The sequence below is a fragment of the Malaclemys terrapin genome, chromosome 4 (genome assembly GCF_027887155.1).
Source record: "Malaclemys terrapin pileata isolate rMalTer1 chromosome 4, rMalTer1.hap1, whole genome shotgun sequence".
In the NCBI taxonomy this organism is placed as follows: domain Eukaryota; kingdom Metazoa; phylum Chordata; order Testudines; family Emydidae; genus Malaclemys; species Malaclemys terrapin.
Genome location: NC_071508.1, coordinates 137,795,464 through 137,820,129, shown reverse-complemented (window position 1 = coordinate 137,820,129; position 24,666 = coordinate 137,795,464). Strand labels below are relative to the sequence as shown.

At 44.2% G+C, this 24,666-nt stretch overlaps 1 protein-coding gene across 2 annotated transcripts in view; it reads left to right on the top strand.

Moving 5' to 3' along the window:
- MTHFD1 (methylenetetrahydrofolate dehydrogenase, cyclohydrolase and formyltetrahydrofolate synthetase 1) overlaps nt 1–24,666 on the top strand; it is a 76,838-nt gene that overhangs the window by 20,357 nt on the left and 31,815 nt on the right. For both annotated transcript variants that reach the window (XM_054026407.1, XM_054026406.1), the window contains exons 3-16: nt 454–513; nt 2,601–2,654; nt 3,023–3,159; nt 3,380–3,480; nt 3,883–4,019; nt 5,451–5,562; nt 10,082–10,209; nt 12,505–12,602; nt 15,050–15,223; nt 15,949–16,085; nt 16,451–16,497; nt 18,407–18,514; nt 18,622–18,696; nt 20,553–20,655. In XM_054026407.1, coding sequence (XP_053882382.1) covers nt 454–513; nt 2,601–2,654; nt 3,023–3,159; nt 3,380–3,480; nt 3,883–4,019; nt 5,451–5,562; nt 10,082–10,209; nt 12,505–12,602; nt 15,050–15,223; nt 15,949–16,085; nt 16,451–16,497; nt 18,407–18,514; nt 18,622–18,696; nt 20,553–20,655 — 1,471 coding nt within the window. The remainder of the gene's footprint in view (nt 1–453; nt 514–2,600; nt 2,655–3,022; nt 3,160–3,379; nt 3,481–3,882; nt 4,020–5,450; nt 5,563–10,081; nt 10,210–12,504; nt 12,603–15,049; nt 15,224–15,948; nt 16,086–16,450; nt 16,498–18,406; nt 18,515–18,621; nt 18,697–20,552; nt 20,656–24,666) is intronic.

The window sequence follows — 24,666 nt, the reverse complement described above, 5'->3', positions numbered from 1 at the left end:
TAACTCTACATAGTGTGTTCTGCAATATGGGAAGTTGCTGTCTTCTGATCAGTGATCAATAAGGCTGAAAGATCCTGGCAGTGCTATTGGGTATAAAGCTATGTCTGTATTTGCAAGTCACGTTAATGCATTTTAGATGTTTCTTTTTCAGGAAAGAGACTGGGCAGTTTTCTCTGCTTTGGAATGTACCATATTAAAGGCTTTCAAAAGCCATAAATGGCTGCTACTTAGAAAATTAGCCAAACTGTTTACCTATCTTTCACTTAAAAGGACATTTCCCATTAGCTCTGTCTGGCTGTATTCTTTTGCTATAGGAAGACTCTTGAGTCACGCTATCCCTATAATATAACTACAGTTGAACAAAAGAACAGTCATTCAAATTCAGATATATATTTCTGTCTGTCTGTAGCTCTGCTTTCCATTGTGATTTGTCTCTGTCCTTTCACCCTCTAGGTTGGGGATCGGGATGATTCAAATATCTACATTAGTATGAAGCTGAAGGCTGCTGCTGAGGTAATGCCTAGGTCATAACTTTAATTTTCTTCGTAAATACACCTCTACCCTGATTTAACGCGGTTTTCGGGAGCCAAAAAATCTTACTGCGTTATAGGTGAAACTGCGTTATATCGGGTAGGGAAGGTTCCTTGTCCCCTGACTGCCCCCTGACATCCTCTGCCCCTTATCCAACGCCTCAGCCCCAGCCCAGCACCCTTAACACGCCGCTCAGAGCAGCGTGTCGGAGCCGTCCCTAGAGGGGTGCGGGGTCCGGAACAAATCAGCCTTCCCGCTAGTCTCCTCACCGTCCGCTCAGCGCTCCCGCCCGCCCAGCCACCGCTCATCTCCTCATCCCACCTACCTGCCCACTGCTCACCTCCCCGCTAGTCTCCTCATGGTCAGTCTGGCGCACCTCCCTGCCTAACTACCGCTCTCCTGCTCGCCGTCTTCACGCCTGCCTGCCTCCACACCCCGCTCCTGCCTGCCACTCACCTCCCCATTCGCCTCCTCATCCCGCTTGCCCACCTGCCTCCCGCCTGTCTCCCACCCTTAACATGCCGCTCAGAGCAGCGTGTCGGAGCCAGACGCACTGATCTGCCAGAGCGCGCAACCCCGCCCCCCCCCAGAGCGCTGCTTTACCGCGTCATATCCGAATTCGTGTTGTATCGGGTTGCGTTATATCGGGGTAGAGGTGTATTATACACCCCACCCCACACATACCAGGTAATAAAAACATGCCTTTAAAGCCCTCCATATACCTATACCTAATGTAGACAAGCTGCACTGATATAAACTGGAGCTTGCACTGGTGTGGCTTACTCTGGCAGTATCAATGTAGTTAGCTGGTGCAAATGTTTATAGTGTAGACAAGCTCTTAGTTTCCATGTGCCCACTGCACTGTTCTGTCCTCTGGCCTAGCGAACCCCTAGACTCCTGCTCTTTATACCTCATGAAGGTGTATACCTGCAGTTGCTTTATTTCAACTCATTGCCCAAAAACACCGAGGAGTCCAGTGGCACTTTAAAGACAGATTTATTTGGGCATAAGCTTTCGTGGGTAAAAAACCCACTTCTTCAGATGCCTGGAGTGAAAATTACAGATGCAGGCATAAACATACTGACACATGAAGAGAAGGGAGTTACCTTACAAGAGGTATGTCTACACTTACAGAGTTTACCAGTGTTGACAGGGCCAATTCTATCAGGGTGGATGTGGTCCACTCCCAATAACTGATGAGGAGGTGTCAATACAAAGAGAGGGAAAATTGCTTTTGTAGTGAGCCAGCCACTCCCAGTCCCTATTTAAGCCCAAATTAATGGTGTTAAATTTTCAAATGAATTGTAACTCTGCAGTTTCTCTTTGAAATCTGTTTTTGAACTTTTTTGTTCAAGTATGGCTACTTTTAAATCTGTTATAGAATGTCCAGGAAAATTGAAGTGTTCCCCTACTGGCTTTTGTATGTTACCATTCCTGATAAGGTAACTCCCTTCTCTTCATGTGTCAGTATATTTATGCCTGCATCTGTAATTTTCACTCCAGGCATCTGAAGAAGTGGGTTTTTACCCATGAAAGCTTATGCCCAAATAAACCTGTTAGTCTTTAAGATGCCACCGGACTCCTCATTGTTTTTGTGGATACAGACTAACATGGCTACCCCTCTGATACTTGTATGCTACAGTACACCCTGCCTTGTGGAAGGGGAAATTGGCTCCTGTTGTCCAAGATGATGGCTGATGTCTTGTTGCCTTTTGCTAGCATTCCAGAGCAGTGTCATTTTTGTCATTGCTAGTACAGCAGCTGCTATCAGGCTGAATTGACATCCCATAACTAGAGATTCTCTTTGTTTTGTAACCTATGTTACAATATGGGGCAATAAAAACAATGACAGAAAAGTTAATTAGGTGGGGTACTAATCTTGATCTTCTCTTTGGCTTATGTACTTCCGAGTAACAGGACTTTATTGCCTGTCCCTCGGTCAGACTAGAAAGCATGATGGATTCTATCACAAGCCTGGGCTGGAATGAGAGAACTGCCACGCTGTTTTTACATATTGCCTCTTACGTCAGTTAGAAAACCAGATCACTTCTGAGTTCTCTCTTTTGCAGATTGGGATCAATGCCAATCACATTAAGCTGCCAAACACTGCAACAGAAGCTGAGGTAAGTGACTTGGTCAGTCTCGTTAAGAAGCCCTTAATTTTGGTTTGGTATTAAAAAGATAAAATGTATGTATTTCTTTGACCTATGTTTTTATATAAAGAAACACTTGCCTTTAAGGGGTGACTCATGCAAAAAGAATAGAGATCACCAAATGCTGCAAATTTTTAAAGAATTTAATCTAGATGTTTCTGAAAAGACAAATCCACAAGTAATTTTATATTTTTATATGGGAGAACTAAACATTTTGTATGTGTGTGGTGTTCCCAAATTCTATCCAGCCAGAAAATGCAACATTCAAGTACTTGCACCAGACTTGTTTAAATTTATAATTCTTAATGTTTTTATCCTGTCCCACCTTAAATATATAGGTGCTGAGGTGTATCACTGTTTTGAATGAAGACCCTGCAGTTCATGGATTTATAGTACAATTGCCTCTAGATACAGATAAACCCATCAGTACAGAGAAAGTGACCAATGCTGTTACACCTGAAAAGGATGTAGATGGGTAAGCTGATTTTGCAGTTGGAGGATAATTGTTTTAGCATACAACTTGCTCTCTTTCTTTTAACCCTATCCGCTTAAAGTAATGATTCTAAATTTAACAAATAACTTTAAAATATATAAATATTGGTGTTATGGAAACTGATTATTTCCCAGTTAGTGTAACTTTAAGATCCTATTCCTGGCACATACATACCATTGTCCCCTCCCTTCATATACTTTAGGTTAACTAGCATCAATGCTGGGAAACTGTCCAGAGGTGACCTTAGAGACTGCTTCATCCCCTGTACACCCAAAGGATGCATGGAGCTTATCAGACAGACAGGTAAGTAATTAAAGTATATTGGGGGGACTGATGGTTCTCCTTAGACCTGTCCTCATTATTGATGAGTACATTGTGTGTCAGTCCCTTGATGAGCTGAAAAATTATGCTTAGTATACAATATATTATAGCCTTTTCTAAAAGCACTAGTTTTCCTCTGTCCCTCCACCCCACTAGGAAAGGCGATTTCTTAAAGCTCTCCACCTTCCACTTCTTGACCTTCAAAGCCCCATCGCATAGACAGCTGTGTTTTCTAGCCCAGGATGACTAATTGTGACTTTCCTAAGAGCATGGCTGGATCTATGCTGACTAATGGCTCTAGAATAAAGTTGAATTAATTGGCAGCTGGGATGCGCCCAGATTGTTTGGACTGCTAACCTAAAACTGAATCTTCTTATGTTTCAGGCATCCAAATTGCAGGTAAAAAAGCAGTGGTGATTGGACGCAGTAAGATAGTCGGTGCTCCAATGCATGACCTTCTTCTCTGGAGCCATGCAACTGTAACCACTTGCCACACAAAAACTGCAGCATTGGCTGAGGAGGTAAGGACAGGGTGTTTATTTAGACCCTGTACAATATATATACACATGCCTGTCTCTTTCCACAAATGAGTTTGCAAAAGCCTGTACTTTAGAAGCCTCTATTAAGATTAACTCCCAAAAAGGCTTTTCACAGAGGTCTTTAAAATTGTTCATGAGACTGGTCCCATTTTCCTGCTCAACAGCAAGAGTAAATCACAGCAATGGCGTGGTGGCTGTATTGCCACCTACTTGGATTTTTCCAGACAATTGACACGCTTCAGTGATGAAGCAAAAGAGTGGATGTGTATGAATGAAAGCTGCAGTGCTCTATGATACTGTCAAACAGAACTTGGGTATTCCTATGGTATTTAAAGCGGAGATAACAAAACTGACCCAACCTCACAGGGTTGTTGTTAGGCTTATTAATGGTTTAAGTGCAAAGTATTAATAAAATCTCAAATATAAATCTTCTCCCTTTTAATATAAAGAAAAATCAAAAAGATAACTTCCTATGAAAAACTAGATAGGGTAAAGTAAGTATTGAAATGACCCTCATAATAGATTTCTGTTCTCATCTTTAACTATAAAGCTTTGACCAGGTCTGCCAGTCATATCAATATGGTCTAAGTGAGTGGTAATGCCAAATTACAGTGCGTTTTGTGTTACGACCTCCTGAATGTTAAAAGAATAAATCCATAATAATGATTTGAGCCAGAAGACTGGGTTGCTAACATTGGTTGGTTTAGAGGAATGTGCAGGAGGTATGGCTGATGGCTTTCTGAGATGTTCTGGCTGTTTCTCCACCCAACCTACTCTGAAAAGAACAGCTCTGCTGTAGGAAACAGTATGGGTTAACTTGAGGAGAAGAAAATGAATGTACAATAGTGTTAAGCATGGGCTGGTACATAGGGTCCTTGCCTAGGAGTTGGGACACATGGATTCTACTCCCACCTCTGCCACTCACCTGCTATGTGACCTTGAGCATGTCATTTAGCTTCTCTGTTCTGCCCCCTTTGTCTGTTTAGGCTGTAAGCTCTTCAGGGCAGGGACTCTCTCTCACTATATGTCTGTACAGTGTATGTGCCAGGCCGAGTGGAGTCCCCCTCCTGGTTGGAGCTTCTGTGTGCTATTGTAATACCAACAATAATAATAGATAGAACTCTGACCTGCATTAACAAAGATTAATGGTTATAAAGATCAAATAGAGTCAGCATGAGGTGGAAAGGTGACCTTCAGGTGCTCCTAATTTAACTCCCTGCCTCTGAATTCACAGTCACAAGGTCTTCAAAGTAGCCATAGAAATATTTCCTTCCCACCCATCCCTGGGCTTCAGGGAGGATTTTTGTTTTGTGTTGGGGACACTGTTGCTTTTTTGAAAATGCAAATGACTAAAACTAGACCAAAAATGACCTGCTTTGTATCTGCTGTAGTGACGCAGAGTTATTTTGATAGGTTAGTAAAGCTGATATCCTGGTGGTTGCGGCTGGTAAACCTGAAATGGTAAAAGGGGAATGGATTAAACCCGGTGCCATAGTAATAGACTGTGGAATCAACTATATACCAGGTAAGCATGTGTGGGTGGGTGGGGGGGTATTACACCGTTGCTGCATCTTGATGGAGACCTCTACTTAAACTTGAAGGACTATTGTCTTGAAGCATAATATAATTTGCAAACCACTGGAGGGTCTGGCGGAAAATCATCTGGCTATGGATTTTTGTCTAGGGTTTAATTTAACTACTTTTTGTCACTTGTAAAGAAGAAACAGATGGTCTGGCTCATTCTAGTTTCCTCCTCCCCCCTCATTTTAAATCCAAGTTACAGGTATTACATGATCTAGGAAATTAGTCACAGTCAAGCTGTCATCATACCTACGCCCCCAGGGCTTTTAAGAAGGTAGCTTTATAATTGATCAGTCGTTTTGTTGCAATGTAATTATCTAATGGAAGGTAAAGACATTTCTCGCCTACAGCTCAGCTGTCTTGCCTCTTGCAGATGACATCTGAGTTTTTGTAGTTGAAAACATTAAGTCCTCTGCTTAACATAAAACTGCCCTTGCTGTTTGTTGTTATTTGATATATCTGTGCTGGGCCACCCAAACTTTGGCAATCTGTCAGGAACCAAAGAGCCGTGTTTGATTTGCATAAAACAAAGCAGATTGCAGCCTCCCCTGTTAGCGCGTTGCAAATAAAAATACTATTGTGTTCCCGGTATACCATTGTCTTCCCATTGTTCAAGAGCTTGCATGGACTGGACTGTATGTCTGAGAAGTTGGTCCTGATTTCCTTGATGATCACTTTTGTCTTTCTGACTTTAGAAATGTTTGGACCTAGCGCAGAATCACCTGTGGCAGTTCTATAGGCTGGCGCATTTGGGGAGATATGAGGCTTAGCAGAAAGTGCTTTAAAATGTATCCTGTGGAAATATTCCGTATTGAACACTAGTGTTCAGTCTTGGAAGCTACAGAGTTTTGCAAAGCTTCCACCTGCTTCTCCCCTCCTCATCACAGGCTTTAAAAGAACCCCCAGGAAATGCTGTGGAACCTTTGGGAAACCAGGGTGAGGATCACGATGCTAGCGGGGAAACAGTGGCTGCTTTGTCAGCTTCTCCAAGAAAAGCTCTTCCCAGAGTATGTTGCTGCTGGCCCATTGTCTGAGATTAACAGAATTCCTGTGCTCTGAATGCTAGGTAGAAAGTAGCACAAACTGGCCTCCAGTGGATGTAAGTGTTCCCAGCTAGATACACCTCTACCCCGATATAACGCTGTCCTCGGGAGCCAAAAAATCTTACTGTGTTACAGGTGAAACCGCGTTATATCGAACTTGCTTTGATCCACCGGCGTGCACAGCGCTGCCCCCTCGGAGCCCTGCTTTATTGCGTTATATCCAAATTCGTGTTATATTGGGTCGCGTTATATCGGGGTAGAAGTGTACCTGCAGAGAATGGGAATTGCAGCTCTGGGATTGAGAGAAAGCTCTTTAGCCTCAGCACTGTGTATTGTATTATAACTGGTCTCCCTAGATGGGGAGGGCTGAGATGCAGCAAATTGTGGCCCAAAGGATGGAGATGCGGGGAGTGGCACCTCATCTGCATTGTTCCAGCCCTGCAGAAATCCTCTGTGAGAGGGGACAGAAGAGCAGTATTGGGGGTGGGCCACAGAATCAGCATAGTCTTTGCCCTCTTTCAAAAAAATCCCACAGGGCACTCTTGCTTACACTGCTTCCTTTCCACAGTTTGGAACCCTCCTTGAAGGGGTAGTTCTAGGTCCTGGGGAGCCTCTATTTGTGTGGGATGGGAGAGCTGGAAGATGGGGTGTATCAGTGATCCCCTGTATTGGGTGTCCTTGAACCTCAGTAGACTATTTGGAATCCATGAGTTTAGGAATTGGACAAGCAGATTGCTGCAGCCAAGGAGAAGACCAATCAACACCCTGCCCTGGCCTGCTAGCAAGAACTTAAAGGAAACATTGAGTAGATGCTTGCATGTCCCTGTGCAGAGCTAACCCACTAGGGAATCAGTCTGGCCCTGTGAAATTGTACAGCAGTAGCATCCAACAGCGAATATCTTTACAACTGACTTTCAGAAGAAGAGCTCTGTGTAGCTCGAAGGCTTGTCTCTTTCACCAACAGAAGTTGGTCCAGTAAAAGATATCGCCTCGGCCACCTTGTCCTTCGAGGTGTTGAGTCTTTTATCCTGACGTGAGCAGTTCACTTTCAGGTGTGCAGATTTGACTGTGTACTCTGGGAAGGGGCCTTGTAGTCTCATATCTATAAAATGCCACCATTTAGTTTCTTTGACCTCTAGCTATTGAACTTTTTTGTCCTCTGATATTTTAGCAGTGAAGAAAAACTGTGTTTTTCCTAGCTTCCTATGTTTAGGAAGATGCAGTGTGTGTGTGTGTGTGTGTGTGTGTGTGTGTGTAGTATAGTGGAGAGGTGGGTTAGAGGATGACTGGAGGAGAACAGACAATAAAAGATCCTCTAACTGACCACTTCTTGAACCACAAGAGGGAAAATATTTTAAAGCTGGTCAAATAGTCACCATTTCCTCTTCATTTATATTATCTTGCAGACTTAGCTTCACAATAGAGAATAAAATGTGCTTCTCTGGTTTGCCTGTGTATCAGACCCAGATTAGGATGTTTTGTTTTGAGTGCATTATTTATCAATTGTTTGATTTTTGTTCTCAGGGACTGAGGCTTTGTTGCTGGTATGATTTGTAGTCATCCTTGGCATCCTTAGAAGAAAATGTAATTACATTATTTGCCTTTTGCATTCCTAATCAAGTTGCGCTTCAGGATGGGAGGCTGAATTATTCTGTAGCTCAGGCAGCAAGCTTGCAGATTACTAACAGTTGCTGTAGAAACAGGATTTAACAGCCATGACATGGTTCAGGCTTTGAACACAAGAAGGAAACTTGTCACTTAACACACAAATGTAGCAAAACTTCAAAACTGCTAGTTGTCAGTAACAGTGGTTGTAGAATTAGTGTTGACTTTAGTTGCTTTTGTTTTGATTTCCCTTTCAATTTTTCAGTCTCCTGTTGTTTTATATATTTTTTCATAGTATTTATGTTAAAGCTTTTGATTATATTCTGTCCAACATTCATGTTGTACAGCCACATTGAAGTGCATGGAGCTGCACGAGAGCAACCGAGGGCGAAATGTGGCCCTCTGGTTATAATAGAGATTTCTTTCTGGTTTATTAAAAAATTAAACATTTGTGATTTCTTGCTTTGAGATAAACTGGGAAGTGTAAACTTCTTTCAGATCAGATGTTTACATCCCTCTTCATTTAATGTCCTCTGCGTTCTAAACCACTGAAGTAAACATCCACCACTCTTGCAAAGAAAGTGAAAGCCACCATTTTGGTGTGCTACACCTAAAATTGAGTTCCTCTGCTGAGTAGGTGAATGAGTTCTGTCTCCAGACAGGTGAACTTCCCTGCCAACCTCACTTAATGCACAGTGAATTAAAAAAATCCCAAAACATATTGCCTTCTGGACCATTTATTTATGGGGAAGGGTGGGGGGGGGGGGGTGATTAACCTTTGCCAAATAGAGAAGAGAGACTTATTAGAGAAATAGAAATTTAAGATGTTTAAATGGAGGAGGGGGATTAAGTTGTATTTCAAGTTTAATTTGACCGGACACTAATCTAGTGATACTGCAGTATTGCTGGCCAACCAGTTGAACAAAGCAAGAAACTGGGGGGAGAATGGAAAACTCTGTCCTCTCTCTAAGGAGTGGTGAATTTCTTCAGTGTAAATCAACCAGTGTATGGCATGATACTTGTTCAAAATGGTTGAAATGTAACTTGTGTTATAAACTGGTGTATTAGTATTCAGTTTCAGCTCCTGTCTCGTTATTTATAGCATGCTGGCAAGATTAAATGTTCTACCTAATTCCATCTCGTATTTTCAAGTCATGTGCCACACTTCATAGTATGTAATCACTTAAGTGCAGAACAGATCAGAGCCTCGGCTTGCTCTGAAATGCAGGAAATCTAATTTAATCTAAATATGAAGAGCAAAGGGAAATGTAGCTTCTTATTGCTGGAAAACTTGTTCCTCCCCCACCCCTCACTGCTTCCAGTCTGACTGAAAGCTGTACTTCCAACTCAGGACAATTTCTAACAGCAGTATGGGGGGGCTAAATGAGTTGGTGGGTTTAGTTCCACACCTCAGCTGCCCCTCCTGCTCCCACAAAGCCAGGACTTTGTGAGCACATGGTCCCTCCCCTTCCCTTCCCAGAAGCACCATGTGATCTGGAGCCTTCTATGAAATTTCCCAGGTTACGTGTCCCTTTAAGGAAACCCCAGCACCCTCAAGGAAGTAGAGACTGCCTGTGTTCTACCTGGTCTCTGGGTAGATAGTGCTATTGATCCAGTCTGAGTTCACAAGCCCTAAAATTACCCTTCGGGAAACAAAGAAATCTAGCATTTTCCAGCTTGATCATTTTATCTCTTTGCTGCTTGCCGTGTGGCTGAACTTTCATTTCGATGTGTGCGAGCCCTTGTCCCAGTGGGAGTTCAGTCTCTTTTGTTTCAGTGAAATGCCCTGTGCATAACTTTATCTCCCCCTCCCAGACAGTACAAAGCCGAGTGGGAAAACGGTAGTAGGAGATGTGGCTTACAATGCAGCAAAGGAAAGAGCTTCATACATCACCCCCGTCCCTGGCGGTGTGGGACCTATGACCGTGGCCATGCTAATGCAGGTATGTGAACCGCAGACAGAATGTGTCCTACCTCCCCTTTTTGTGCATTTGTATGACTAGCCAACTAACACACAGTAAATAACAGTGGGCATTTCTGGGGGTGGGTGAGTGCCTGGGAGAAGTTAGGCACAGAAATGCCCTACGTGGCTTTGTGTGTATGCTCCTTGTGTGTGTTTGAGGCTTTGTTTGCTGTCTCTTTGCTTATGACTTCACTGACACGCATCATGTTACCTAATGGGGTTTGTCCCAAGAGTTGAGTGATTTCCCATGTCACTAGCCTGGTGCCTTGCATGCCCTCTTCCTGACGCTGTGAAAAGCAATCCAGGTTTGCAGTGGGCTTAATTCGCTAGAATCCTGGCAGAGGAAAGTCATCGTCCCCCCGCCTCCAGAGAAGAGTTTCAACAGTGCAGGGGGACTGCAGCTCTAGCTTGTTGGGAGATGGCTCATGACTCCCAGGAACAGGGCCGGATTTAGAGACAGGTCACTGCCTGGGGCGCCAGACTTGGGGGCACGCCGGGCTCGGGAAGCTGTTTTTGTTAGACGCAAAAGGGAAAATAGAATTTTGAAGTAAAATGTTTCAGGTATTCTGTATGTGGATTCCCTTTTCACTAACCTAGAATGTTCTAGACCTTTGTAGAATCTCATGGAACCGTCCAGACTTTCTGAGAACTACGCTTTCCTTGAACCTCCTAGAATGTTGTCAGCCAGGCCCTCATGGGTATATAAGGGGCGGGGAGTCACCAGTCCGTGAGATATAAGAATGAAGTGAGAGCCCCAGCTGCAATATTGTGAACCTTATTTTATTGTCAAGTTTCAGAGTAACAGCCGTGTTAGTCTGTATCCGCAAAAAGAAGAACAGGAGTACTTGTGGCACCTTAGAGACTAACAAATTTATTAGAGCATAAGCTTTCGTGGACTACAGCCCACTTCTTCGGATGCATATAGAATATGTTATATGTTCCATTATATGTTCCATTCTATATGCATCCGAAGAAGTGGGCTGTAGTCCACGAAAGCTTATGCTCTAATAAATTTGTTAGTCTCTAAGGTGCCACAAGTACTCCTGTTCTTTATTTTATTGTGTAATTGTGAAAGGGTACTTGTGTTTTAAAACTCGAAGAGTGTAGGCAGCGACTAATAAAGGACGTATTTAATGGGAAGCTGTGCTTCAGTTCACTAGGGTAAAGGCAAGAAAAGCGACCTTTTGAACTAAAGGACTAGGGTTAACGTTCTAAGGCTGTCACCTACTGTAACATTATTTAATATTGGTCCACCCGATCATGGTGCCCAGTTCGATTTCTTCATGTTAGTACATTTCAGTTATTCTTAAAATGAAAAAGTTTCTATAAGCTTAAAGGAAATGAATACTTTTATTTGCTTATATATGACATGACTAAATACAGATTTACAGTTCCTAGTGTGCAGATTTATCATATGACGGATAAATCGCGCGTGCAAATCATGCATGAAAGTCGTGAAATGGGCTACAAATGCAATAAAAAATTTTAACAAATGGAGGGTGGGGTGCTGAAGTTGCTCCTTGCCTGGGGTGCCATTTGGCCTAGGGCCGGCCCTGCCAGGAACCCAGAGTGCCTGGAAAGTGGGCTGAACAGGCTTCGCTGGTGGGGCTCTTAGGGAGCACTGGCTGTAATTTTAAAACAAGCCATGAGGTGGCACAAGAAAGATAGCAGTAGCACAGCACCTGCCTTCAGAGGCTGCTCAAGACAATTAGCTGTCCTAGGCAAAACTTCAGGAGGCTGCCTCCTCCTACCGCCTAGAACAGAGATTCTCAGCTGCAGGGGGGGGAACGAGGGCGTAGGACTTTCTAGGGAGTGCAACAAGCCTTCTGGTGGCTTGGTGGTTATGATGGTGGGGGGCAAGTGCCAGGTCTCAATGACACTTAAATATGGCCAGGCCATCCCTCTGCCAAGAGAGGGGTGTGTGGCTGGGTCAAATTTGAGTGAGTGACATTGCAACCGGGCGTACAGGGCCACAGCGCTGCTCAGGTTTGGTCCCGCCACCCTAGGCAGCTGCCTGGTTTGCCTACAGCTACAGCGGCCCCTGCCTGCCTTTGGGGGAGGGAGGAGACAATGTGGGTGGGTGGGGAGGAAATAGGTCCAGTGTAAGCATTTTAAAAAGTCTCATTGAGAAATTTAGATAAACGGCTTTAATCAGAGCATTGGTCGCTGTCTGAGATAGAAGGGAGGGGGCTGGGCAGTCCTTTCTGAACCTGTGTTTATTAACCAACGTGATGCAACCTTTGTGACTAAACTGAGCCTTTTTATGCACGTTTAGAGCACAGTCGAGAGCGCACAACGTTTTCTAGAGCAATTCCAACCTGGGAAATGGAGCATCCAGTACAACCAGCTCCGCTTACGGACTCCTGTGCCAAGGTAACACTTCAAATAACCTACCGCTGGCTGTCTAGTAACGTCGTGTGTCTGTTCTTTGTTTTCTCTGGGGCTGTGTATGGGAATTCCCATGGCAGGTTTGTACGCAGGAGGGTAACTACGTGAGTTCATTCTAATTTTTAAAATTCCCAGCGTTTTGCAGAGGAAAGCATTCCCGTCCAATCCTGCAGAGTGCCATGTGCGACCAGGCTCCTTTGCCTGTCTGAGCCCCATCGGTGGCATCGGGGCTTCAGGCGGGCACACATCATGCTCCAGGACAGAGGCCTCGTTGTGTACAACGATGCAATTTATGGTATTGGCCAATATGCAGGTGGCAACATGGTCATTTTTAAAATATGGATAATTGTATGATAATGGCAAGCTGCTTTTAAGGGCAATGATGCTGCCACAGAGCAGTACTACTAGCACCTACATAGCCATTTACATATGGAGACCCCAGTTCAGCAAAGTATTATGTATGGTGATAGGTCACATTGACGGACTTCAGTGAGACTTAAGCATGTGCTTCAATATTTTCTTGAATCAGGGCCTCAAAGCTCTGTACAAATGCTAATCTTCTCAGCCCTCTTGCAAGCCAGAGACTGCTAGGGCCAGTTAGATGCATAATGGCTGAAGCAGCAAGTAACAAGATGCCTTCCTTTGCCTTGGGAGAGCTGAAGTCTGAGATAACAAAAGCACCTTGAGATAAGAGTTGTTGAATTAGATCTCCTGTTAATAACAAACACTTGCAAGTGTTTGAAATGTCACAGGAAAGACTAGAAAATTCCCAAGTAACAGGCATCAGTAGCAAAGCTGACTTGGGAGATGCCCTTACCCATACTACAATGGGCTGAGAGGATCTCCTTGGGCAGATTGACTTCTTTGGCTGTAAAGCTTAGAGATTTCAGTTTTTAAATCCTGCATTGGGTGCTTGTGGGCAGGGCCGGCTTTAGGAAGTGCGGGGCCCAATTCGAACATTGTTGGCGGGGCCCCGACAGGGATTACTTTAAAAAAAAAAAAAACACTTAAAAAACACCTTTCATTTCTTCCATGTATTATTTACTTTCCATAACTATATAAATAATAAAATTATATATTACATACATTGCGTAATGTATGTGGATGCATGCTAAGCCTACCTAAAGTTATTGACACACACCCCGGGACCCCTGCCCCATCCACCCCCCTTCCCTGTCCCCTACTGTCCCCTGCCACCCCATCCAACCCTTCCTCTCATTCCTGATGGCCCACTGGGACCCCTGCCCCATCCAACCACCCCTTCTCTCTGTCCCCGACTGCCCCTGGAACCCCTGCCCCTGACTGCCCCCCACCGCCCAACCCAACCCCTGCTCCTTCCTGACTGCCCCCCCAGGACCCTTGCCCCCATTCAATCCCCCTGTTCCCTGCCCTCTGACCGCCCCAACCCCTATCCACCCCCCCCACAACCCTCTGAACTCCCCTGTCCTCTTCCAACACCTGCTCCCTGCCCCCTAACCGCGCTGCCTGGAGCCGCTCGGCCGGGTCCGGGTCTGGGTCAGGTCCGCTCGGTCCGGGCTGGGTCCAGGGCCAGGGCCGGGGCCGGGCCGGGTCTGCTCGGCCCGGGCCTGGGTCCGGGTCTGGGCCTGGGTCCGCTCGGTCTGGGCCTGGGCCGCAGCCGCTGGGCCAGGGCCAGGCCGGAGCCTCTCGGTCCACGCTGGCGCCGGCGCCGCAGGGCCCGAGCTGAGCTGGGCCAGAGCCGCTCGGCCAGGTCCACGTCCGGGCCGGAGCCTCTCGGGCCGGGCCGGCGCCACTTGGCTGGGGCCGGCGCCGCAGGGCCCGAGCTGAGCCGGACCAGAGCCACTCGGCTAGGTCCACGTCCGGGGCCGGGCCGGAGCCTCTCGGGCCGGGCCGGCGCCACAGGGCCCGAACTGAGCCGGGCCGGAGCCTCTCGGGTCGGGCCGGCACCACTTGGTCAGGGCCGGCACCGCGGGGCCCGAGCCAGTCCGGAGCCGCTCGGACGGTTCTGGGTCCGGGCCGGAGCCGCTCAGCCGGGACTGAGACCGGCGCCGCGGGGCCCGAGCCAGACCAGGCCAGAGCCACTTGGCCGGGACCGGGCTGGGAGTGTTCGGCCGGGGCCAGACTGGAGGGAGCCGCGCGCTCGACCTGGGCTGCACTGAGCCCCCCTGGAACTCTCCTCCACCCCCCTGCTTACCTCCTGCCTGCTGCTTGTTTCAGGCTTCCCGCGAACATCTGATTCGCGGGGAGGAGAAGGTGGGTGGAGCGTTCAGGGGAGGAGGGGTAAGTGGGCCGTGGGCCGGATGGACAGCTGCGCGGGGCCCTCTAGGCGCGGGGCCCCATTCAGGGGAATCGGCCGAATCGGCCTAAAGCCGGCCCTGCTTGTGGGCTATACCTGTCGGGAAGCAGGCAGTTTCATGCTTCAGCAATTAGATTCACCTCCTTTTTTCTTTAAGCGACATTGAGGTATCTCGATCTTGCATACCCAAGCACATTGGTCATCTCGCTAGAGAAGTTGGCTTGCTCTCCGAAGAGGTGGAGCTCTACGGTCAGACCAAAGCCAAAGTTCTGCTGTCAACTCTCAAACGCCTGAAGGACCAGCCAGATGGCAAATATGTCGTCGTAACAGGGTAGGTTGTTCCTTCCTTAAAGGTGATATTGGGAAACGTGGTGTAGAATTTCTGGGGGAGGGTTTTGGAGCCTTGCTGCTTTGCCCTACGGTTTTAAGAATGTTGGAGACAACTTGGAGCAATTCATAGGAATTGGATCAGACCCAGAGTCCATCTAGTTCAGTATCCTGTCTGACAGTGACCGGCACTAGAAGCTTCAAAGGATGGTGTAAAACCGCTGCAGTAGGATTAAACTGGCTCCACACTTGGGGCTTGTCTGCACCATGCATTTGCCCTCACCAGAGGGGTGTAAATTTTAGTGTGTGACATGCTAGTATGAATTAACTGGCCTGTGTGCACCTTGCTGGTGAGCACTAGAAGTTCCCTAGTGCATGTTATCATAGTACTGTTTGAAATGGGACTGTGTCAATACACACTAAGGTACTTCTAGTGTTCACCAGCAGGGTGCACACAGGCCAGTTAGTGCACGACACACTCGTGTGAATGAAAATTTACACCCCTCTAGTCTGCACCAGTGTAGACAAGCTCTAGGACTCCTCCTGAACTCTGACTACAAGAGGCTGACTTGAGCCCTGAAACATGAGGTCTTATATCCCTTCCAAAATATGTGTTAGTGTTAACTCTGGATAGTCTTTGTTATCCATTAAACATCCAATCCCATTTTGAATCTTGCTAAGTTCTTGGCCTCAAGTATTCTATTGCATGTGCGGTGTTGTGTATTGCAGCATAACACCCACGCCCCTGGGAGAAGGGAAAAGCACCACTACGATAGGCCTGGCTCAAGCCTTAGGAGCACATCTCAACCTGAATGTGTTTGCCTGCGTCCGACAGCCTTCTCAGGGACCAACCTTTGGCATAAAAGGTATGACTTGGCAGTGTCCTATTGATAGCCGTTCATGCTGGATAGAAGAGTAGCAGGGAAGGCACATTCAGCCGATGGGTGTTCTAGAAATTTCAACTCTTAGGAGAGAGAGTTTTCTGTTTCTGTATAGAGGTGCATAATCCCCACTGAGGTCATTTAGGGTTACACAGATATGTTGGGGAAGAATCTAATTTCTTTAGAAAGAAAGTAAGTTTTGGATATTCTCACGCTAAATGCTGTGCTGGATTTCAATCAGACTTGTTCAATAATAAAGACATTTTAAAAATGGCTAAGCAAATGTGCTCAAAGCTAAGGAGGCATTAGTCAGCATGGTTTGATTACTTCCTTTTATGCTTTTTTTATAGGCGGAGCTGCAGGTGGTGGATATTCGCAGGTTATCCCCATGGAGGAGGTAATTTTGACACAAACCTTATTGACTGTGTAATGCTCAACCCTGGTGAGAGCTGCTGTCGTCATTAACTTCTTGGAAATCTTGTTTGTAGTGAGATTGAAGTCTGAGAATGGGTATTGACTTCCTTTCAGCAAAGCTACTTTAAGGACAGAGGAAGTTAATCTTTCATTGTTTTAAATGGAAGGCTGCGTGGGTCAGTGGATAGGGTATAGGACTAGGAATAAGGAGAACTCAGTTGCCTTGCCATTTCTACCACTGACTCACTGCATGACCATAAGCAAATCATTTTAATTCTATATGCTTCAATTTCCCATCTGTAGCGTGGGGGTAACAATGGCCCTCCGTTGCAAAGCACTTTTAGATCTAAGGGGGAAGAGTGTAGAGTAGCACTGACAATGACTGTTTACACTCTCAGGAACACACTATTTCTGTGTGCTACTTCTACATAATTATGTCTGATTATTAATATACAATGGGTAAGGAAAACTTGGAAAGCAGTAAGGCCAAGACGTAGCAGTGCTAGTGGCCAGCAAATTAGACAGGAATATGCAATGTGATATGGCGGCAGCAAAGGTAATATGATTGATTGGTTTATTGGCGGGGGCGGGGAGAGGCTGCATCCATACACCTAGCATCGCAGGGCATGGAGTTAGAAGGCAATGTCTCTTGTGTTACTGCACCTAGAATATGATATTTGCTCTATGAGCTAGAAGTATAGTGACACACTGGAGGGCATTCAAGGGAGATCAGCAGAAATGGTAAGGGGACTATAGGGAAAGATTCATGTGTTCAGTCCACAAAAGGTGTAAATGTGAAGGCGGGCAAAGATTTAATTCGCACGGTGCTGAGGGGTATGTTAGTGAATTCAACAAAGGAAAAATAATCTCCCAATGGAAGCTGTGGAAGCCCAGTCACTTGGGACACTTAACTAGACTGGCCAAAACGCTTGCCCATATACAATAATAAGGAACAATCCTGCTGTGGCTTGAAAACAGACTAGATAGGTAAAATCTGTCTCTGACCTCTGTGGTGTTAAGACCAATTCCAATCGTGTGGGTTTTTTTTTTTTTTTAATAAATCAAAACATGATCTTCTTTTAAAAAATTTGCAAGTCTGTGGAGCTATTTATCACAGTACCGGCTCAGAGATATTGGTGAATACCTTTTGCAAGCAATTTCCAGCCCAGGAAGAATTTAGCTGGTAGAGAACATTAAAACAAGAGGTACAAAATAAGGCAATAAGCAATGGCACATATTTGTGTATTAGAATAAGATTGGCTCTGGTGATTAGTACGTCAGTTACTCTGTTTTTCAGCTGTCTGTCCGTTTTAAGGCCTTAGTAATTGAGGTTTCTGAAGTCTATGGGATTAAGATTTTATGGCTCTTGCTGTCATCCCTTCTGACTTTTCTAACACCATCTCCCTTCTTCATTTCACTCCTCCTATGCATAATTTCCCTAACTGCATCCCCTTCTCCCCTGCCTCTATTTTTATATGCCAAGCCCAGAAGAAGCAGATGTAAATCCTAACCTCTAATCCCACTATGCTGCACAAATCAGATCATGTGTCTGAAATGAAGGTATCAACAAAGCAGTATAGCCATGTTTTTCCATCGTCTGTGTAAACCTTCTCTTGATGATCCTGGCAGAGCTGGGGGAACTGACTTTTGCATGAGAAACTCATTTTGAACACTTCGTTCAGGAAGTTTGTAAAATGACATAAATGTGGGGGCGGCATGTTTCTGTGGTAGATGAATTCCATCTTCTGTTCCACACATTGCACAGAGCAATTGCCCCCAGCCGCTCCCCTGGTAACATTGCTATTAATATTTCTCTTTCCATCTGGCTATAACAAACTACCAAAAAAAAGTAAAAGAAGGGTGAAATAACTGATGTCTGTTTTTTCCTATAGTTTAACCTCCACCTGACTGGTGACATCCACGCCATCACGGCAGCCAATAACCTAGTAGCTGCAGCTATCGATGCTCGTATGTTCCACGAGCAAACTCAGTCTGATCAGGTAAGAGATGACGCGGTTGATTCCGTTCTGTGTTGTGTTGAGCACAGTCTATTTCGCCAAGATTTTTTGGACACCCTGCAGCTTCTAATTGTATCTCATTCTTCAAGGCTCTTTATACCCGCTTGGTGCCTTTGATCAATGGCGTTAGGAAGTTCTCTGATATTCAGATCCGAAGACTGCAGGTGAGTTGATCAAGCCTGTTAGGTTTCTAGGCTGTTCTGTATGCATCGTCTTTACCCTGTGAAAAGATAAATTACAAAAACCTTACATTGGTCTGTTGGTATTTATTTATGCAGCATGCAAAAATGCATTACCCCACAATCCAGCTCAAGGACAGGGCTGTGACACGTCTTTAAGAGGTTTCAGTCTAACTTTATACACTATTAGGCGAATGAGTAAACTACATAGAAGTTAGGAAGAAACAAGGGCCCCTGATAAATAATCTACTGTTGTTTCAGTGTCCTTGACACAGCATAAGTCAGAAATAAATAGTCCTTGCCCCAAGGACTTCCTTCAAATACACAGTCATGACTGAAGATGAACATTTCCTGCTGTGGTATTTATTGTGGCAGTAAACACAAAATCATAGCCTTCTGAACGTGAGCGACTGGAAATTGTATTTTAATACAAACTGAGCAAAAAAGGAGAGACGTGCTTTATTTTCACATTCTGTGTGTCAGTTTTTTTATGGAAAAATACTCCATTGAATTGCACTCATCTAGGCACACAGCTGTTCAACGATCATTTAAATGACTAGAATTTGAAATGCAAATGGTGTCATTTGTCTAGTGCTCAGCAAAAAAACATGGGCCAGCATGTCTTCCTGGTCTCTAGCAATTCCATTTCACAGTAGCGACAAGATCATCTAGGTGGTAGGTTAAGGGGAAGTTATTGGAGTTGTCTGCTGGTTAATCAGTTGGCCTTCCTATTAACAGAGCCTCAGGCACTCAGAATTGCACAACTACTTTTATATTGTACATCCAGAACAGGTGTCCATTGGGAGGGCAAGAACAACAGTCTGATTGTGGGGAATCTACATTTTTGTATCATTAACTGGCTGTAATGTCTCCACCATGTGATACTCATGTTTGATTGCCAGTTTCAGCCTCTCGTCCTTTGCTGGGCTATGTCACATAAAGCGCTCAGGCCTATTATATGGAGTGTTACTGACAGGCTCTGCAGGGAGCCCTTGCCAGTCCTCTGCTGCCACAGCGCTGCTGGCTATAATGTGGAGGTGAGAAGGGGATGATAAAACTGGCAAAAAGAGAGTCCTGCTGGCTCTGAGAACTCCTGGTGCTCAGGAGACGACAGAGGAGAACTCGTCCCTCTTGCCTCTCTTCTGGAGACACCTAGGGCTATAAGATGCTTGCTGTTCCTAAATCAGTTCCATCGCTTCACTCATTTCTAAGCTTGTACTTGAATCGGGCTCCATGCGATAATGCCTCTCTCAATTAAGCATCTTGGCAAATTGCCCATCGTCAAGAAGTTCCTGGTCTTCAGGCAGGGCTTTCTGGGATGTTGACCGTCTTGTGACTGAATTGTTTAATGCCTCCTTTGTGCACTGTATCTAGCATGCTGAAGAAGCGGTGTTTTAATACTTATGGCAGTGTGCAGTGGCCGCAGGCCAAGTAATGAGAAATCAGTGTAAACACATGAGACTTATGGTTAGAACCTGGCACATAAGGTAGAGCTATGCATGATTTCTTAGGGATGCTGATGGAGGGGGCTTCCCTTCCTCTTTACAATGTTGCTAGCTGTCTTGTACCTGTGTTGACCTTGACACCCGCTCCGATGGGAGGGACTGTATTATATGCAGTGCCCTCTGACAGAATTTGCAATTACCTAGTAGCACACTGTGCTTCAGAAACAGAGTCTCCACTGCTGCTTTATGCAGGGAGAAGTAGCTCTAGAGAGGCACCCTCTCCCTCCTTTTATTGCTGAAAATGGGGAGACCTGCTGCGCGAAGGCTCATCATTTTAATAAAGGCTCATTTCCTTCAACCTTTTGACTATTTATTTTTCCCCTCTCCTCCCCCCAGAAATTGGGTATTGAGAAAACTGACCCTGGGACATTGACGGATGAAGAGAGAAAAAAATTTGTGAGATTGGATATTGATCCAGCCACCATAACATGGCAAAGAGGTACTAGAGCAATAGACAGCAGAACTGACGGATATGACAAATGTGTGAGAAGAGGCGTTGTAAACGTACAGAGAGCTGCGTTTACTGGCAAAACGTGGGGGTCTGACATTGTGCATGCTCAGTAGGCTAGATTCACCCTTTGGGCTCTTATTTCAGTCTCAGTCCTAGAGCAGCTGACACAGATGGCTTGAATCTTGATGTGCTCAGGTGAGATTTAATTAATTGCTACAAAGCTGTATTTCAGACTTTTCCAGTAGCTCAGTGAAAGAATACAAAGATTGGCAGCCTTGGTTAGCTGTCTAGTCTTCCCCACGCTGAGAAGAAGGGAAGTCCTTAAGAGCTCCGTCCTGGCACTTGGGAGAACCAGGTTCACCTCCGTGCTCTGACACCAACTTCCTGTGTGATGATGGGCAAGTTGCTTGGGGCCAGATTCCCAAAGTTGTCTTGCACATGGGTGTTGTGGGGATAAATGCATTAAAGACTGTGAGGTGCTCAGATACTATGCTGGTAAGTCGCTAGGGTAGATATGGTACTATTACTTCCTTATGGAACTCCAACAGGGCTTTCAGCTTCAGCCTTCGCATTACCGATGGGTGGGTCAGGTCCTCAGCTCACTATAGTAATCTACACCAGCTGTGAAGCTGCCCCACTGCCTCTTATTTTTCCTGTCTCAATCCATTAATTTCACTTCTTTGGTCCGTGCTAGCTGTGTGGTAGAATTTAATCCGGTCATTCTGTTAGCAGATTTTAAACCTTTTCATTGGCTGATTTCACTACTATCCTAGTTGGTTCAGTTACAGCTGCCAGCGAGAAATGATATCTGATTAATTAAAACAGTGATTTTTAATGTCAGAAACAGCATTGTTTGGACCTTTACTCCCTCTAGAATAGCTTGGAACAGATGGCTTAACTCTCTGTATTTAATTATTTATGGCAAGAAATGTTTGAGTAACAGTAATTCAGCCTGAATAACTCTTTTCTGAAGTGAATGTTAAACTTCTTCTGGCTGTGGCATCCCATTAAGAAAATAATGTTGTCTCTTGAGCATTTAAATTGTAGTTCGAACCACGGTGGATAAAAATCATGATTTAAATAACTATAAAATCTTTGGGTTTTTTTACAACATTTTAAAAATTTTCGTATTTTTAAAAAATCAGATTTTTTAAAATTTTCGTGTTTCTAGTTCTTTATTTTCTTCCCATTTTATAGCTTTACAATGCTGAAGTGTGTTTTCTGTACTTGTTTCTTTAATTAGGCCTTGTCAACACACACATGTTGTAATGCTTTTACTATACTGGTCTAGCTGAGCATGCTTATAGCAGTCTACTTTATTCCACTTCTTGTACAGGAAAAAGCTAGAGTAACATAAGGTACCTTTATACTGGTATTACTGGATCCACATTAGGGCTTGTATTGGTATAACCATCGCGGTTAAAAAACAAAAATCACATACCCCCCATAGCTGAAATAGTTATACCAACAAAAATCTGTATGTAGATCAGGCCTTGGTAGAAATAGTGTCTATGTAAAATCTGAAATTCTACTGCAGTTAGGAACTAAGAAGTTTCATTATCTGTGCTAAAAAGGCAAGTCCAGAAACTCATTAACATCCTACTGGGAGAACAGTACAAATTCAATCACAAAATTGACAAGCAAACATCCTGTGCTATATTTGCAACCTTATCCTATTTTCTGAGGTATTGAACTTCCATAAGTCTAAGAAAGCTGAAATGCTTTGAATAAGTTAATTATTTGTTTTTTTTTTTAAATCCAACACTCGGGTGCCTAAATATGGATTTAGGAGCCTTTTTTTTTTTTTTAAAATTGGCCTATCTATATACCAAATTTGACAGCATCAATGTATTGAAAGTCTAAATTGACTTTTCATTTTTTTAACACTGAAGCAATTTTGCTTTATGTTCACAAACATTATACACCACTCAAAGTTTTGAATAAAAATACAAATGTAGACCCTGATGTTGTAAACACTTCATTCACTTGCTTAACTTTAAGCACACAAGTCATTTGAAGTCAATCGAGTGTGTGTGAGTAGAGCTATGTGCTTGTTTGCTGATTTAATTTTTAGTGTTTTGGTTTTTTACCTATGTCAGTTATGTAATCTACAAATAAGGTACCCTACCAATAGCGACAGGTTTTTAAAAAATGCATTTATAAGTTATTTTCTTATGAACTTTATATTAAGATTGCATTACAAATTTTCAATTTAGTTTTTACAAAGGCTTTACAAAATTTTAAATCACTCACTGGTTCAATCCCCCAAAATAATCATACTTAGCATTTACATAACAATACCTAGCTGTTCTGTAGCACTTTTCATCCATACATCTCAAAGTGCTTTACAAAGGAGGTCAGTATCCTCATTCCTATTTTACAGATGGGGAAACTGAGGCACGAAGAAGTGAAATGACTTGCCCAAAGTCTCCCAGCAGGCCAGTGGCAGAACTCGGAATAGAATCCAGGTGTCCTGAGTTCCAGTCTGGTGCTCTATTCAATAGGCGACACTGCCCCTTTTATATAGCACTTTACATCTTCAAATCCCTGTACAGATATTGCACCCTTTCTCTACCCCGTGAGTTCACTGGAAATAACCATTAGCCCAACTTCAGTGGCAGTAGCTGACTGTCCTTATTTTACAGATGGGGGAAATTGAAATAGAAAGGCAGAACAATGGAGCTAAGATTAAAATTCAGGACCTCCTACCTCACAAATCCATGCCCATTCTATAGGAGATGTTTCTAAAACCAGTGTGATTAAAGATCCCAGGTTGCGTCCAAATTCATGTTTGCGGTCCAAACCCCTGTAGTCAGGAGTAGAGTCCTTTGGGATGTATTGTAGGAATGCACTTTGCAAATATAGCTGAGTAGTCAGCAACAGACTGAGGTTCGTGCTTTCTTAGTGCTTTAAAAATATGATCCCTTTGGTCTGTGCAGCAGGCTGGTTAGAATTTTACTAACAAAAGCAAACCAAAAGTTAGTTATTGGACTGATTCATTTTGATTTCTTTGATTTGAATCCAGAGATTATCCTGTATCTCTCAGCAATGGGGAGTGAAATGTGTTCTCATATCTGTCTCTCAGAACTTAATGGCACTAACATAATTAGCAATATACTGTGAAGCATTTAAACTTACAAGCAGTTGGCTGGAAATTAGATGTCTGTAGCGAATATTTGAATGAATATTTCTCACACCCAGTTCTATTACAAAATGCAGAAAAAAAAGAACTGTCCGATACTAAAACTGTAGTGTCTGAGCGTTTCTTTACGCAGTTCTTTGTGGGTTCTTATTTCTCTCTCTCATCCGTTAGTATTTTCCCAATCTCTTGTTGTTGCCTAATGGGGATGAGACAGCCAGAGGGATAATGTCAAGCTACCTTTAGAGAGGAGGGATGGTCTTGTGGCTAAGGGACTGGGCTGTGACTTTGATGGTGGATTTGATTCCTAGCTCTGCCACACAGTCTTTGTGCAACCTTGGGCAAATCACTTTAGCTTTCTCTGCTTCAGTTTCCACCTGTAAAATGGGGCGGCAGTGTTGCCTAGTGGATAGAACACTGGACCAGTAGTCAGGAGACTTGAATGTCTGTTCCTGGCTCTGCCACTGGCTTGCTGGGTGACCATGGACAAGTCACTTTGCCTCTCCGTGCCTCAGTTTTCCATGTGTAAAATGGGGACTCTACTGACCTCCTTTGTAAATGTTTTGAGATGTAGGGATGAAAAGCATGATGTAAGAGCTAGATTTTATTAATATTTGATTATAATACTGCTGTTCCCTTTGTTTTGTGTGTGTAAATTGTAATTCAATGGGCCCCTGATCTCGGTTGTGACCTCTAGGCGCTACCATAATACAAATAAGATATAGTAATAACTTGTAAAAGGGCTTTAAGATCTATGGGTTTAAGCGTTATGTGTATTTAGTAGTAGTAGTATTTTAGTTTAAAAAGAGTGTCGTCCTTTTCATCACTACCCCTTCTCTAGTGGTGATGTCAATGTTCTG